At 49.6% G+C, this 16,154-nt stretch overlaps 1 protein-coding gene and 2 non-coding genes across 8 annotated transcripts in view; all 3 read left to right on the forward strand.

Annotated features, from left to right (window-relative positions):
• Positions 1-431: 431 nt before the first annotated feature.
• Positions 432-16,154, forward strand: part of TEX14 (testis expressed 14, intercellular bridge forming factor) — a 65,216-nt gene continuing 49,493 nt past the window's right edge. The window contains exons 1-6 of one of the 6 annotated variants that reach the window (XM_088152316.1): positions 432-770; positions 1,635-1,769; positions 10,005-10,119; positions 11,434-11,599; positions 12,728-12,864; positions 14,303-14,384. In XM_088152316.1, coding sequence (XP_088008442.1) covers positions 1,640-1,769; positions 10,005-10,119; positions 11,434-11,599; positions 12,728-12,864; positions 14,303-14,384 — 630 coding nt within the window. In that variant the 5' untranslated portion in view covers positions 432-770; positions 1,635-1,639. Of the gene's footprint in view, positions 771-1,634; positions 1,770-8,095; positions 9,611-10,004; positions 10,120-11,433; positions 11,600-12,727; positions 12,865-14,302; positions 14,385-16,154 lie in introns of those variants that run through there. The other 5 variants (XR_015798167.1, XM_088152318.1, XM_088152317.1 and 2 more) reach the window with 5 other exon arrangements.
• LOC112542480 (small nucleolar RNA U3) lies at positions 5,074-5,290 on the forward strand. The gene has a single exon (XR_003086225.2). It is a non-coding gene; the product is annotated as a small nucleolar RNA U3 (small nucleolar RNA).
• LOC112543373 (small nucleolar RNA U3) lies at positions 7,420-7,636 on the forward strand. Its single transcript, XR_003086658.2, has one exon. It is a non-coding gene; the product is annotated as a small nucleolar RNA U3 (small nucleolar RNA).

The following is a 16,154-nucleotide window of genomic DNA, read 5'->3' on the forward strand; positions in this document are numbered from 1 at the left end:
CGTGATTCTTAAAGCCTCGTCTTCCCAAAACGGTCTCGCCCAAAGCTGGCAATTAAAGATAGAGCTCGTCTGAATATGGAAGTTGCACTGAAGCCTCAACCTCTCTCACACAGAGGGGTCTGTCTAATCCCCTAGCAGTTGTTCCTTTATGGAATTGTCAATCCCAGGGGATAGACTGCTCCTGACCATTGGGGCTCACTAAATTAAAACACGCAAACACACGCCGCCGCCGCCATAACTCAGCAATTTATCCAGTTTTGAGCTTCCGAATCCGCGATAGAATCCCGTCTCCCCAAATCCTCCTTGGCAGAGTTTTTCAACCTTGGCAACTTGAAGACGTGTGGCTGGCTGGGGAATTCTGGGAGTTGAAGTCCACACGTCTTCAAGTTGCCAAGGTTGAAAAACACTCCTCCGTAAAAACAGAAATAAAGAGTCTTTTCAATGCAACCGCCATCCTCTTTTCTGGAGAAGAGGGGACAGGGTTGCCGCTGCAGAAACCGTAGATATTGTTTGCAAACCGCCCACGCGCCTCGCCTCGCCGTCCGGGCAAAGGGGTGCCGCCAGCCCGGAGACAGTTCGTGCAACCGTGCATCTGAGCGCCGTGCCCGTGCAAACGCCTCCCGGGCGCGTCTGCCTTGGCGCAATCTTTGCAAGCGGTTTTGCGCGCCCTCCTCCTCCTCCTCCTCCCCCGCGGGGAGAACGCGGTGACGGAACCCGCCGGCCTCAACTGAATTCCTCGGCAGTTGGAAAAGCAAAAGTCGGCCGCCGAGGTGGGTTGGGCGGCCTGGCGAAGGGAGGAGCGGGCGTCCGGGGGCAAATCGGGTTTCTCTGCGGGAACGGGTGGCAGCGGGGCGGGCGGATCGAGCCGAGACCTTAGGAGACCCGCGGGCGCAGGCGGTGCCCAAAGCAGACGCGGTGCCCAAAGCTTTTAAATAAAATCGGATAAACGAACAGCCCAGAGAAGCAGCGATAGAAAATCAGAATTCGTGACGGTGGGGAGGGGACGAGAATGCCAGGAATCAACTTCCCAAGGAGAAGTTTTCACGTGTCTCCTAATCAAGGCGCTAAGCGGGCAGGAGGAGAGCCGCCTGAGGCTGTAAGGGCGAAAACGGCAAGGGGCTGGCTAGACCCTTTTCCGACGAACCCATCTCATTAAAGGCCAAGCTTGCCTGATTTTATTAAATTCACTTTCGTGGTTTTATTAAAAAAGGATAAGCTCAGGAAAACTTCTTCTAATAAAATGGGTTAGGGGCTCCCACAGGGATAGATTGCGTCGTCGTCATCATCAACATCCTAGACTGCTTTTTGTGCAAGATCCTACTTTGTGATTAGCCTGAATCTCCCCCTCCAGGCCCCCTCCTTCCCTTTGCACGCTTGTACGGGCACTCGAAACCCCTAGCAAGGAAATGGGGGCCTCCGAACGAAGTGGGAGACCCGGCGCGGCCCCGGAGCCGCCCGCTCTCGATTCCCAAAAGAGCCCGGGGCGGGGCGGGCGCGCCGCGTTGGACGGGTTCACACGACCCACAGGCCCATGGAGGTCTGGAAGCTTGCCAAGGTGGGGGCGGGTGAGACGCTCTCGCCTCCCCCAGGGACAGAAGCCCGGGGGAAACCTTTCTGACGCTTTTTTTCCGCAGGGAGCATGGCCCATACCCTACCCGTTCCCTGCCCGGTCAAACTCGGGACGGTCAAACTCGAGAGCCCCGAAGCTCGGTTGCACGACTACGTAAAGCAGGGCAACTACGTCAAAGTGAAGAAACTGCTCAAAAAAGGTAATTTGGGGGGCAATGGGGGGGGTTTAGCCGGCGGGGCGTGCGGGTGAGTTGCAAAGGGGGGCGGGTGTGCTTCGCGTCGGGTCTTGCAGCAGAGGCTTCGTGTTGCAAACCTCCGGGTTAACCGGCCCGGCGTCCGTTTCCTTCGAAGGCGTCATTCGAGAAATGCCCTCGGGCGTGGGTGCCTCGTCCGCTTGAGCCTGGGGAAGCGGAGGTGCCCGCCGGGCAGGAGAAGGCGGAGATCGGGTCTTGCGCGCGTGGCTTGCGCGCTTTCCCGATGCGCTGCGCGGCCCGCGCTGGCAGCTGCAGGCTGGGTTCGGCGCAGGCTTTTGCGTGCGGGGTCGGTGCAAAGATTTGCACGGGGCAGGGCTGCCTTTTCCACCTCCCAAGGGCGGTGCTGGGTGCAACGTACCCCGCCCGCCCGCTCGCTTCAGCCGTCTTTGCCCGGGCCCCGAGCAAAATCCGCTGCAGCGTTTTGCTTTGCGCGCCAGCGTGGCCTCGAGTAACGGCGAGGGCTAGGAGGAGAAAGGTTTTGGAGAAGACTGTGAGGACGTGGAGTCCGCAGACTGCAAGCCGGGCAGGGTCCTAGGTCGAGATTTGTATCCATCATCAATTAATTTAAGGATGCAACCCCAGCGATGATCAAAGGTTGCATCTCTTTGCAAGGCTTCAGCCTAGCAGTGTTTCTCAACCTCAGCGGCTTTAAGACGTGTGGACTTCAACTCCCAGAGTTCCCCCCCCAGCCTTGCTGGCTGGGGAACTCTGGGAGTTGAAGTCCACACGTCTTAAAGCCGCTGAGGTTGAGAAACACTGGCCTAGGACAAAGTTGCGGAGACTTTCAGGGATGATGTTGATAGCGTCCAATTATAACCTGGTTTTTCCTCTCTAATAATCTTACTTTGGGGATAGTTACCCAGCGGAGGTCAGAAGTGTTTTGCCACCGACCCAGAATTCCTTTCTGGACATCCCAGACAGTGCTGGTCGCCCTTCCACATCATAACCGGTCCCAAACTTGCTTAGCTTTGGAGCCCAGCCAAACCCAGCTGGGTGCCTCTACCTGTAGTATCTCATTCTGCAATCCAGGGTTAAAAACAAGCCGAATCTGTTTGAAAAGGCAGTTTGCAAGTCTGACGTTCATCTTCCAACTCCTGCAGGCCAGGCCGTTGGGTTTTAATGATGCTGAGTAATAGGATTCCTCGGACCTGCAGTACATCCGTTTCTGTTCTGTCTGAAACAAATGTGCTTGTATTAATATTAATATGTCTGCAGGATCTTTTCACAACTCTGTAGGACTGATCAGAGAAGAGTTTCAGTGGGTAGCAGAAGTTAACCTCTTTTCTGGATATGCGGGATCTGTCTTTGTCCGGAGAGTCGGCAATCTCACCTGTTCTTTGACCCTTGGGATTGAAGAAAAGGGATTTAATATAGATTTAATAGAATGTAGATTAAATCTGGTGGGTTTAGAGACATGGCCATGCAATTTGTGTGACAGCTGGTTGGAAGTGGTTTATGCGGCCTCCTTCTGGAGAATTTTTTCAGTTCACCAGACTAGTTTATAGCTTTGGGGTGATGTTCTCCCCTCCAACCTTAAGCCAAACCTGGCCCTGGCTTGTTTTTTTGAAGTCAACCAAGGCCAAGTTGTCATGAATTTGGTATGAAGCAGACGAGGTCAGTTCTAGATTTTGCTTTAAGCTATTGTATGAACAGGCAGCGAGCCAATGACACGATTTTTGCTTTTTCCACAAACTGGATTTCCTGTTTTCGAAACTCACCGGCACAAAGGAACCTCAGAAGGCCCTCCCCAAAAGATACCCCCACGTTAATCAGTGTCAGTCTGTGCTGGGCTGTTGCACTGCCTTTGGCAGCTCCAGCTGTTGGTTGCCATCCGGTTGTTGAGGGCCAGATTGTCTTTAAGGGCTTAACCATAGTTTGTGACAATGCCATGTTGTAGCTCAGGCTGTCTTAATCATGGTCCTGTTCGTTGTCTGAACCAGTTCCAGTAGAGCTGCCATTAGTCGTAGAATAGTAGGGTGCGTGAGTGGAAGGAGCATCAGAGGTCCTCTAGTCCAACCCACCGCACCAGGCAGGAATCCCACAAGCCACCTGCTCGTTCTTCTGGAAATTAAGGTGATTTGCAGGAACAGCCAAAGAGCACAGCTGATTCACCAGTATGATCTCTGCTGTTGCTCAGTTTTCACCTCACAGGTTCCCAGACCTGGCAGAGAGAAGGATTACTGTCTTCCTCAGTTGATGACGATTTTTAGCCAGTGTTTGTGACACAAACAAAACAGGAAAAGTAGTCATGCACAAAGGTGGGCAGCATCCCAACCAAAACCGTGCAGCCACAAACATTGTACAAACTGTAGTGCTAGTGAAAATGAAACATGATGATGGTTTAAGGCACTATAGTATTTTTTCAAACAAGCATGCTGGCTGGGGAATTCTGGGAGTTGAAGTCCACACACCTGAAAGTTGCCAAGTTTGAAAAACACTGGCTTAAGGCAATGTATGAATCAAAGTGCTGTAAAGGGTGTAAGAGTGGCTGGTTTTCCTGATCCAGGATGCTAATCCGGATTGCACCGAATTCTTATTTCCTTCCAGTGGGTGGAAGGCTTTGCAATACTGTCTCACATTGCGGAATCCTTGGGGTTCTCTGAGCTTGGTTCTTTTCTTGCAAACGTTTCATTACCCAGCTAGGTTACCTTGCAAACTATGTTTGCAAGAAAAGAACCAAGCTCAGAGAACCCCAAGGATTGCACAGTTCAACCCTGAGCTACACATATTCACCTCCCTTACTGTCTCACACGCTCAAGGGCGTTTATTCCAAAATCCACGTGCGTAGGACGAACACTTAGCAACTGGAGCGGGACCTAGCTCGTTCCTTGCAGTCGCCGGTCTGATCCGAAAGGAATTCTCGGAGACCAGGAGCGCCTTCGGCGGCGAAGTAGTTAACAGAGCGTTCTTTCAAGAGAGTGACACCTGCGGGATCCGCCTCTTCCGGGACTGTATCATCGCTGAGCCCCTGAGGAAAGGAAGCCCCTCCTCTGGGCGGAGCGTGATTGGTTGTCCTGTCCCCCGATGCAAATCGCAAACCAGGTGGCTGATGGTCTAGCGCGGATCGCTAAGAGTGTAGGCGACGGAACAGCGTTTTCCTAAAGAAATTCTCTCGGGGATGTTACAGGTTTGTTACTCGCTGTCGCGGGAACGAAGGCCGCGGAGCAGCGTTTGCGGTTAGAGGCGCGGTCCCTGTGACATGAAGATGGGTGGGCGCGGGTGAGGCCGCGGAGGCGCGGAAGTGTAAGTTAAGACTATACTTTCAGGGATCATTTCTATAGTATCTAACTGGAGAAATGCACTCGAAAGTGATTGGCCGAACGAACCACGAGGAAGAGGCGAAGTGTTCTCTTCTGAGCGCGAAGCGAGCGGGCGGTGCCTCTTTTGGTGGCTGCCGCCCGCTATTGATGACCGTTCCGCCTCTTCTTTGCGGAGAGGTCGGAGGGAGAGAACGCAGTCTGAGTGGTTCGTTCGCCTTCCCCCCCTTTTTTTAAACGCGGTGAAAGGAAAGAAAAAGTGTTTTTTCGTCTTTGTTTCCATGGTTATTTGTACCGCGTGGTTCAGTGGTTGTTTTTCCACGTTCTTGAGGTTCACGCTTGTTTCAGTAGAGACGGTCACTGACTCGTTCACTTTTATTTATGTAGCAGTGCTGAAGTGATTTCCCCTTCCTTCTAGAATTGCGTGCCTGCCTTTCCAGTCTACCTGGGAGGGTGCACATTATTTTTGCTCCCCCACTGGAGCACTAACCTGTCCTGTTCCTGCTTAGCGTCCAAGATCAGTCAGCTGCTGCCTCCTAAAGTGCTTATTCCAGTAAAGCTGGTTTAAAATAAACCAAGCTGAAGTGTGTTTGCAAAAGCTGATTGCAAGTCTCTGACGTTTTTTCCAAGCTCCAGCCTGCTGTTGTAAGCCTTCTGCTTGTTATAAAATGAATCTGACTTTCTCTTGTGTGTTGCAGAGAAGAGTTTCATCATGTGATTCCTCAAGTAAATCTTCCTCTTCTATCCCAACGAAATGGGGCTTGTATTTAGGTGGGGTGCTTTAATCCAGTGTTTCTAAACTTGGGCAACTTTGAGATGAGTGGACTTCCATTCCCAAAATTCCTCAGCCAGCGTGCTGACTGGGGAATTCTGGGAGTTGAAGTCCACCCATCTCAAAGTTGCCCAAGTTGGGAAACACTGTTTTAGTGTTAAAAATCACTCAGCCACCATGGGGATGGCCAAGAGGAAGCCTGGCTAGGTAGTACCAACAATCTCATTTTTGGAATGTGCAGAACACACTGAAGTGTCACAAACCATAATGGCTAGGTTTACACAGGTCATTTCCTGCCCTCAGAGGGGAGACATATTTTGTGCCCCCTGGAGTTTAGAATTATATCCTGAGAGAGATTTGGTATAGAAAAAGCTTCAGTCCGGTATACAAAAGACTCCCTCCAGTCCATCTGAAAATCAGGAGTCTGGTATTGTAGCATCTTTTTCCAATAAAGAGATTTTATTAAAAACGTGTGCCTTTTAATAGAATTTATTAGCTGGAAAAGCAGTCCCAGGGTCCTCCTGATTTTTTGCTAGCACAGCTGTCCCCCTACAAGCAACATGCACAGACATGCACATTAATTCAGCAGGAGCCCACTTCCACAAGATAGTTTAGGGGAGTGTTCCTCAACCTCAGCAACTTTAAGATGGGTGGACTTCAACTCCCAGAGTTCCCCAGCCCAGCATGCTGGCTGAGGAATTCTAGGAGTTGAAGTCCGCATGTCTTAAAGTTGCTGAGGTTGAGAAACACTGTTGTGGGGGACAGCTGTGTTAGAAGCAGTGATATGGAAATGGCTTAGTGTCCTTAAAAATCTCTCAGTGCATATTTCTGTTTGAAGAAGCCACAGTTAACCATATCTGCTTGTTGCATTCAGGTACACGCCATGTTTATAATGCATAATGCTATATGAAAATCAAACCCAAGGAGAGTTTAAGGGTTTGGGAATTAAGATATGCCACGGTGGCAAAAAGAGTTGGCTTTCTGATCTGAGGACGCACATCCATATGGCACAAATTCTGCTTCCTTCCACCGGGTGGAAGGCTTTGCAGTACTGTCGTGCAGGTTCAAGAGCGTTTATTCCGAAAACCACGTGCGTAAGACAAGCTCTTAGCCAGCTGGAGCGGGAACTAGCTTGTTGCTTGCGGGGAGGCAGCCGCAAGTCTCTGAAAGGAATTCTCGGAGGCCCGCAGCCCTGCCGGCGGCGAAATAGTTAACAGAGCGTTCTTTCAAGAGAGTGACACCTGCGGGATCCGCCTCTTCCGGAAGCTGTATCATCGTTGAGCCCCCGAGTAAAGGAAGCCCCTCCTCTGGGCGGAGCGTGATTGGTCGTCCTGTTCCCCGATGCAAATCGCAAACCAGGTGGCTGATGGTCTAGCGCGGATCGCTAAGAGTGTAGGCGACGGAACAGCGTTTTCCTAAAGAAATTCTCTCGGGGATGTTCGAGGTTTGTTACTCGCTGCCGCGGGAACGAAGGCCGCGGAGCAGCGTTTGCGGTTAGAGGCGCGGTCCCTGTGACATGAAGATGGGTGGGCGCGGGTGAGGCCGCGGAGGCGCGGAAGTGGAAGTTAAGACTATACTTTCAGGGATCATTTCTATAGTATCTAACTGGAGAAATGCACTCGAAAGTGATTGGCCGAACGAACCACGAGGAAGAGGCGAAGTGTTCTCTTCTGAGCGCGAAGCGAGCGGGCGGTGCCTCTTTTGGTGGCTGCCGCCCGCTATTGATGACCGTTCCGCCTCTTCTTTGCGGAGAGGTCGGAGGGAGAGAACGCAGTCTGAGTGGTTCGTTCGCCTTCCCCCCCTTTTTTTAAACGCGGTGAAATGGCAGAAGAAAAGCGTATTCTTATTTAACTTTGTTTTGGTGTCTGGTTGGTGTTCACACGTGGTTGGTTGACATTTTTGCAAGGCGCTCAGCTTCCTGACTTTTTCTTGGCTTGGTGCCAACTTTCTAGTCTACTTGTTATTTGTAGTTCCTCCATTTCTAATTTTCTTGTTTTCTTTCCTCCTATTCCTTGGCTTAATTTGTGAGAAAGGATGACAACGCCTTTACTTCCATTCCATTTCGTGGGGCTTCATAGACAGACCTGCCTGGCTTTGCAGGAAGAATCCCTTAAAGCAGGGTTCCTCAACCTCAGCAACTTTAAGATGGGTGGACTTCAACTCCCAGAATTCCCCAGCCAGGCTGGCTGGGGAATTCTGGGAGTTGAAGTCCACCCATCTTAAAAGTTGCTGAGGTTGAGGAACCCTGCCTTAAAGTGTTCAATGACAGTCTTTTTATTTAGTTTTTTAAATTCAGTATTCACCACCACTACCACACTCCAGAAGGCTCAAATATTCAAAATCTTGGCTGATTCAGTTGATTTTCTCTTCCTTTGGTGTGTATATAAGGGGGACCATCTCATTTGGAGGGGACCTTATGGTATACCGGACATATGGGATTTCCAGAAAAACCTGATTTCAGATTATGGAAAGGAAGAGAAACACTGGCAGGAAGTGTGAGCGCTGGCATCTTTTACCTGCTTTGCTGAATCTGCCTCAATGCAAGGCAAGGGCCAGCAAATGAAGGACCATGAAGTGTTGAAAAATGTGGACGGAGACAAGGCAGGTTGCATTCAAGTCTGGCAGTGCTTCCGGCCCCCTCCCTAAGGCAGGTAGCGACATTTAACCAAATAGTGCTTTGGTTTGGGGAAGAAGGGGGTGCTACTCTACCTGTGTGATAGGAATTAAATTAGAGAAGGGGGGGACCCACACGGAGGCGGCACCTGAGCAACCCACAATGGTACCTGAGATTCCTCTGATTTCTTGGTGCTACGGAGTGACTTCTATAGTTTAGAAACCTTGATGCAGAAAAGGGTTAGCAGTGTTTCTCAACCTCAGAGGCTTTAAGGTGGGTGGACTTCCATTCCCAGAATTCCCCAGCCAGCATGCTGGCTGAGGAATTCTGGGAGTGGCAGTCCATCCACCTTAAGGCGGGCCGGCTGGGGAATTCTGGGAGCGCGAGTCCACCCATCTTGAAGTCGCCGAGGCTGAGAAACGCTGCCCTAGCTGATGACATAATTCAAGGGGTGCCTGCTAGGGTTAGTGATGCTAAAAATGTGGACTCTTTTTGATGGTGGGTGAGTTTATGGGTCCAAAGAGATGCCTTTCAAATGCCTAAAGCCCTCATTCCACCCCTTAAGAATCCTGCTATCTCGCTGCCACCCAGGCCTAAAAGCAGGGAGATGTGCTGAGAAGGTCAAAAAAGTCAAGATGGCAAGTACACGGTTGAAGCTTTGTCTCTTTTTTACAGTACACCTAAAGGGGGGGGCATCAATTGCGCACTCATGGACTGTTTTGACCCTTTTCGCCTGCAGACACCCCATCAGTGTGTTTTGCGAACCACGAATAAGCCTGTGGGCTCATTGAATTAACTGTGGTTAACTTAACCATGGATGTATGTTTATCAGATCAGCACACTGGTTTAAAATGCTGCAAAAACTGATTCCGGGAACAACTGAGAGCTGTCGCCCACCCAGATTGTATGCAAGTGATGGAACACAGGCTGTTTTTTTTTTTTTTTTTAATACCCTGAATTTCCGGTGACCTCTGAAATCCTGGTCGAAGACATTTATGCATTACACTGAACCAGTTTTCTTCAACCTGATGCCCTGCAGAGTGGTTGGATTTAGCGCCTTATTCTCAGCTAGATTCCAAAGTCCGCAAACCGAACACAGCGCCTGGTGACTTCATGGTCAGGAGTTTGCCCATTTTCTTCTTAGGTATTTTTTGGGATTTTCCAGTCTTGTTCCGGGGTTTCCTGGTGGTCTCCCATCCAAAAGCTCATCACACCAGACCCTGCTTTGTAATCCAAGCCCAAATGAGATCAGCCGTGCGCACCCCCCCCCCGAGACTAGTCGAGTCTTTGCAAGGGCTGTTGTGCATAGTGAAAAGTTTGCAAGTGTGTGTGTGTGTGTGTGTGTGTGTGTGTAAGCCTGCTAGAGGGCAGGCATATTGTCACGGTCAAAGCCTCACCCCATGGTACGTTTGTGTCACCACAGTTCTCTCCTGCATTTTGACCAACAAAAACCATCCGAAGCTTAGAAAGTCCTGATGATTTCCCCAGCAAGACTCGGACACATTGATGTTTTCACTTTTTCCCCCTTCCTTTTTAAGGAATCTCTACCCACTCGGTCAACTCCTTAGGACAAACTCCTCTCTTCACGGCTGCCTTGCTCGGGCTGGGAAAACTCGTGGATATCCTTTTGGATTACGGTTCCGACCCGAACCAGTAAGTACGAAGCATTAATGGGTGAGAATCGGGACTCGGGTAAAATTAGCATTTCTTTTTTTTTATGTTTTCTTTTGCAGTTCTGCAGAAGGTGTGAGAAGAACCCACTCTGTGGTTCTCCGTTGTGGCTCTTCTCGTGAACAAGAGGGCAGGATGTCTCAAACAGGCTGAAAGTGAAAACCTGCAATCTCCCGAGGGGGTCAAAAAAGTCAAGATGGAGGTCACAGCTGCAGGATTGCTGCCTGTTCCCAAGTCCTCAGGCGCTGCAGTCGTGACCACATCTGGACTTGGCTGATTTCCCCCCGAGGATGCTCCCAGCTTTTAAAAGTTGGGGACCCCATTCAATATGTCCTTGTGAGATTAAGGGCCACCATGGGGGGAATAACAGTTGAAACAGCCCCAGCTGTATTAGCCCCATGATTCGTCCCCCATTTCTGTATTTTCCTGGTTTGGGGGGGCTGTTAACCCTAAGCCTGTTTTCAATTTCCATGACTTTTGGGGGAGTTTTCCGCCTCGAAAAGGATTTGGGCAGGGGCGTGGAGGCTTTCGGTCCCTGTTTGCTAGGAAAGCGATGGCAGGTGAGCGTCATGGAATAGTTTCTCCTCTTCCTCTGCACATCTACCTGCTATTTCACTGGAGAGCAAGGGTGGGGTGCCTGGGAAGGTGGTGGACCAGATGTGGGGAGACTTTAGGGCAATCCTTTCTTCTAGCCTCAAATCAGGTTTTAGCTCTGCAGAAGCTGGGTGAAAAATAAAAGCCCCCATGCCTTGTTTGTGCAGCAAAGCTATCAACGCACGATGCAGATTAAGCAAGGCAGCAACCACAATCCATTTGCTGTTTCATTGGGCTTCTCTAAAAGAAGAAAGAGACACAGGACCCATTTCTTCAGCTTGGTTGAGGTTTCCATACTGGCCGTTTTTAAGAACCGTGTAGCTTTCTTCCTCTTCCCTCATCCTCTCTTTTCCTTTCATGTTGTGGCTTTTGGAGGCGACCTCGGTTGTCAGGGATGATCTTGCTTGCATCTGGGTGCGGTCTTAACAAGTTGTAGGTTTGCTATAAAGAACGCTTTTCAAGATGTATCATAGCATCCAAGACGTTTTGAAAAAGAAACATTTTGCTATTTGGATTTTCTACCAGAAACCCCTCCACGTGGGTATGGTTTCATCTTAGCTTTGATAGCATTTTTGTCAAGGAATCTCAGTTTCGTTTCCCATCAGAGCTGACAAGGGATGACTAAAGGAACCGCTTTATAGAGTTAGAGGAAAGACAGAAATCCTGCATGAAATCATTGCCTTACTGTTGTTGTTGTTTCAGCCGTTGTTATGATGGGAGCACCCCGGTCCACGCAGCGGCCTTCTCGGGAAGTCAGTTCATTCTTAGCAAACTGCTCGACGCAGGTGGGGATCTGCGACTCCACGACAAGGATGGGAGGACCCCCCAAAGCTGGGCTGTGACTGCAGGGAAGGAAAACAGTGCGCAGGTGTGTAGTTGGGGGCGTTTAGAGATATGCCCTTGGAAGCTTGCAAGTGTGAATAACATGACAACATTGGGTAGGAAGTAAGCAAACATTGAGAGCCAGTTGGGTGCAGTGGTTAAAGACTCTTGAGTTAGACACTGGAGGATTGATATTTGGGTGTCCTTGTTTTCCTCTTCCCACCTCAGCCTTTTTTCCTTTTGTGCCATGCCATTTTGAACCATCCCTTTTTATTGATACTTCAGGCGCTCTGAGAACTCTCTAGCTAATCGGTGGCATACAAAAGGCTTTGAGTATATAAATAAAATACAATAATCCCATTCAACTTAGGTTTTTCTTGCCAGGAGCCACAGAGGTGGACCCAGAAAGTGGCGGCTGCTTTGGGCGGGCGAGCAACTAGTGTGGAAATGAGGGCCTTGGTCAAATGGTGAAATGTTCGCCATTTCTCAGCTTGCCTCACTTGCTGACTATTGCAGGCTTCTATAAATAGCTTTGGAGAGGCTGTTTGGTGTAGTGGTTAAAGGCGCTGGACTAGGGGCCACGAGTTCTAGTTCTGATTTAGACCCGAGGCCAGCTGGAGAATTTTGGGCCAACCCCTCCCTCTCAGCCCTAGGAAGAAGCTGGCCCTCGAGTTTATGAAACTCTGGAGGGGAATCGCAATATATTGAAATGCAAAGAGCAACTTCTGTGCCTTAAAAAAAACCATTCGATACCAGCGATCCTTCCAAAAGAACTGAGCACCAAACTGGGTTACTTTGCTCACTTTTTCCCCACGTACCAAACACGGCTGTGTTTTGTTTTATTTAATTTATTTTTTGCAAATACAGGTTCTCTTCTTTTTAAACAAATACCAATCTTGAATGGAAATTAATGAAACGTTAAGTTTTTCAGGGTGCTAAATGGGGTCCCTGCCAATGTTTTGCCATGCCGGAAGAAGGGAAATAAAATTTATTTATTTATTTATTTATTTATTTATTTATTTATTTATATATCACTTTCTTGTTCGGTAAAGAAGCCAAAAGAATCTTTCAAGGGTTCCACCCCCTTTCCGTGCTTTTAAACCCGTCCTTCCCTCCTGCCCCTTTCCCGAGGAAAACTCCTTTCAACGTTGCATGGCTGCGGTTTTGCTTCCAGATGCTCGAATATATCCAGCGCTGCACCACGCACATGCAGGTCGTCCTTCAGAATCAGTCCTTGGATTTATTGAGGAAAGTGGATTCGCCCAGGGCCCTGGTGCACAGCCTGTCCAAGTTTGGGGGAATCACGCAAGGGTAAGTCTTTCGCTCTCCCGTAATACCAGAGCATTCCCTGATGGAAGAGATTTCCAAAGGCCGGCCTCCCTGCTGACTGCTCCTCTGGTGGGGAAAATGCCAAAATCCAGATGTGGTAGTGGGGCAGTATATTTGCTAAAAGGAGCCCCCTGCAGCAGGGCAGGGATCAGCTGGCCTGAGGTCAAAGTTGCTGACTTGGTTTGGCGTAAGGTGGTGAGTAAGAAGGAAAAGCAGGTTCAGTTGCCCTAGAGCCGTGTTTTTCAAACTTGGCAACTTTACAATGGGTGGACTTCCATTCCAAGAATTCCCCAGCCTGCCTGCTTTAAGGTGGGTGGACTTCCGCTCCTGGAATTCCCCGGCCAGGGGGGAATTAAAGTTGCCAAGTGTGAAAAAGAGTGCCCTAGATCTGCTGGTCCCAATTATGGTCATTAAGTGAGGACTGCCTATACTCTCCCAAAAACTAGGGAGGGTCCCTTCTGAGACGCTTTCTCCACCCCCATCCCTCCTTGGCACTCAGATTCCGTTTATCGCACCGTCGTCCAGGCTTTGGTCTTCCTTCTGTCTCCCAAGGCCATTCCCACATATTGATACAGAGGGAGATATCCTCCCCCTTCCCCCCCCCCGACTTGGAGAAGCAGAACCCAGCAGTTTCTTTGCTCCAGCAGAAACGCTGAGAAGCTCCAGCAAGCTCCTTCCTTTTCCCACCCAGCGCAGACTGAGAAACGGCCCAGCCAACACTTCAGCAGCGGTTGAGAACAGCAGCTGACAGCAGTCGATGCCAACTTAGGTGGCTCAGTGGTGGCTAAAAACTTTGGTGTAAGCTCAAGCGACAAAGAAGAATACGGGTAGTCCTTGACTTAGGACTAGAATTAGGACCGAAACTTCCATCGCTAAGCGATGTGGTCATTAAGTGAGTCATGCCCAATTTTACAACCTTTTACACAACAGTCATTAAGTGAATCACATGGTTAAGCGAATCATGTGGTCGTAAAGCAAATCTGAGGAAGCCCCCTGGGAAGGTTGCAAATGGCGATCACATGACCCCAGGATTCTACAACTGTCGTAGATGCATGCTGGTTGCCAAGTGCCAGAATCTTCATCATGTGACTGTGGGGACACTGCGATGGTCGTAAGTGTGAGGATGGTTGTAAGTCACTTTTTTCAGCACTATTGTAACTTTGAACAGTTGTTAAAGAAATGCTTGTAAGTCAAGGACTACCTGTAGACCATTTAGGAATAAGATCTAGACATAAAGGACAGCATAGGTATAATGTAAGATAGTTTAGGCTTAGTGATTAGTAGACAATAAGTTTGTCAATTTTTTTAAAATAAAAACTTCCCTGGGGAAATACATGGAAGATCAAAATGGTCTGTTTGTTGTCACTCTGTACCATTTCCCAAAAAGGACCCCCTCATAATTCTCCATATTGCTTTTCAGGGCAGCTGACAGCCCACTAGGGAGGTTCATGAAACGTGGGAGCACCATATCCCAAAACATCTTCAGTTTTGGGTTTGGGAAGGTAGGACAACAGTTTCAAGACTGTGGAGATACTGGGAGCTCCATTCATCCAGGGTATTCTCTCTCTCTCTCTCTCGCGCGCGTGCACACACACACACAGGGTCAGATATCCCATGTGGAGCTCTGAGGAGACTGCCCAAGGTATTGGATGTAAAACTCCAAGGAAGTGCGTTCTGGTAGACGTCAAGGAGAACCTCCCGTCAATACGAGCTGTTAGCTGGTGGAACGGGCTGCCCCGTGACGTGACATGGCGCATTCTTTGTTGGAGGTCTTCAAACAGAGGCTGGCTGGTCACGTGTCAGAGATGTTGCAGTGGTGACCTCCAAAATCTCTCCCAACTCTCTGATTCTGATGAAGCTGTTGGCTTCTTTCCGTTGTTTTATGCGCTGACTGGTGTGGGCTCTAATGGTGTCCACCCACCGTGTTTTTTGGCAGCCTCCTATCCTTTTACCAGTCCGAGCATACCTGCCTTTTCCAGCGAGCTTGATCGCAGGACACGGCCGAAATAAGTACGGCAGAATTTTGGGACTTTGCCTTCTGGCGATCTGTCTGGTTTTAGATGCTCCAGAACTTGCCTGTTGTTCACCTTTGCTGGCCCAGGAACACGCAGGAGCCTTCTCCAACCCTGCAGCTCAAATGAGTCGCTTTTCCTCCTGTCTAGTTTTATCATGGTCCACCTTGCGCAACCGTAGCTAGCCACGGGAAACACGATAGTCCTTCAGGCAGGGCTTTTCTGTAAAGTCTTACAGCAAGGCAATTTTTGGACAGCCCTCCTTCCCCAAACACAGATTTTTGCAAAATACCTAGACAGTATAAACCAGTGTTTTTCAACCACGGCAACTTCAAGATGGGTGGACTTCAGCGCCCAGAATTGAAGCTGGCTGGGGAATTCTGGGAGTTGAAGTCCACCCATCTTCAAGTTGCCAAGGTTGAGAAACACTGCTTTGAGGAGCTGAAATGGGGTTCAAACCCAACTTGCAGGAGACACATTGTCCACCCAGGTCTACCCAAAGGGACCCTGCTCTGTTACCCTTGGCACATCATCCTGTAACACCCTCTTCTCTGTCCCCTGGGGTGAGGACACTTACCGTCCTAGATTGTGCCAAATGACATGGCTAGCTGGGGAATTCTGGGAGTTGAAGTCCACCCATCTTCAAGTTGCCAAGGTTGAGATACACTGCTGTAGAGAAAGCTAGCCAAAGTGTATCCTGGAGTTGGGAGGGTTCTTGTGGCATCCCATCCAGCCTTCTGTTCCACGTAGGAATCCACATGAAAGCAACCCCAACAGATGGCTGTCCAGGCATTAGTGTTAGTCGATCTGAATGCACCCAGCCACCTTTAGTCAAACTGTTCTCAAGCCTTAGAGGTGGGTTTTTTCCTTTAATAGTCAAAGTTTTTTCCCCCCCTAACACAGAGACAGTTTGGTCTAGCCATTAAGGTGCTGGATGAGGAGCGGGGAAACTATGAGTTCTAATCCTGCCTTAGGCACGAAGCCAACTGGGTGATTTGGGCCAGTCCCCGCCCCCTCAGCCCCAGAAAGTAGGAAACAAGGGCAAACCCCTTCCGAAAACCAAGACTGACCCAAAGAGAGGCAGTTGGGTGCAGCGAATAGCAAATTCAGTTTTTTGATTATGAGAATTTTCGGTCAAAACATTTGCACTAAAACTTGCATAGAGAGTCAGTTTGGGGTAGTGGTTAAGGTGTCAGGCTAGGAACTGGGAGACCTGAGATCTAGTCTCGCCTTGGGCATGAAGCCAGCTGGGTGACCGTG

Source organism: Python bivittatus, unplaced genomic scaffold (assembly GCF_059951505.1).
Source record: "Python bivittatus isolate LINGU-HERP-01145 unplaced genomic scaffold, Pbiv_v1 ctg000690_np1212, whole genome shotgun sequence".
NCBI classification, from domain to species: domain Eukaryota; kingdom Metazoa; phylum Chordata; class Lepidosauria; order Squamata; family Pythonidae; genus Python; species Python bivittatus.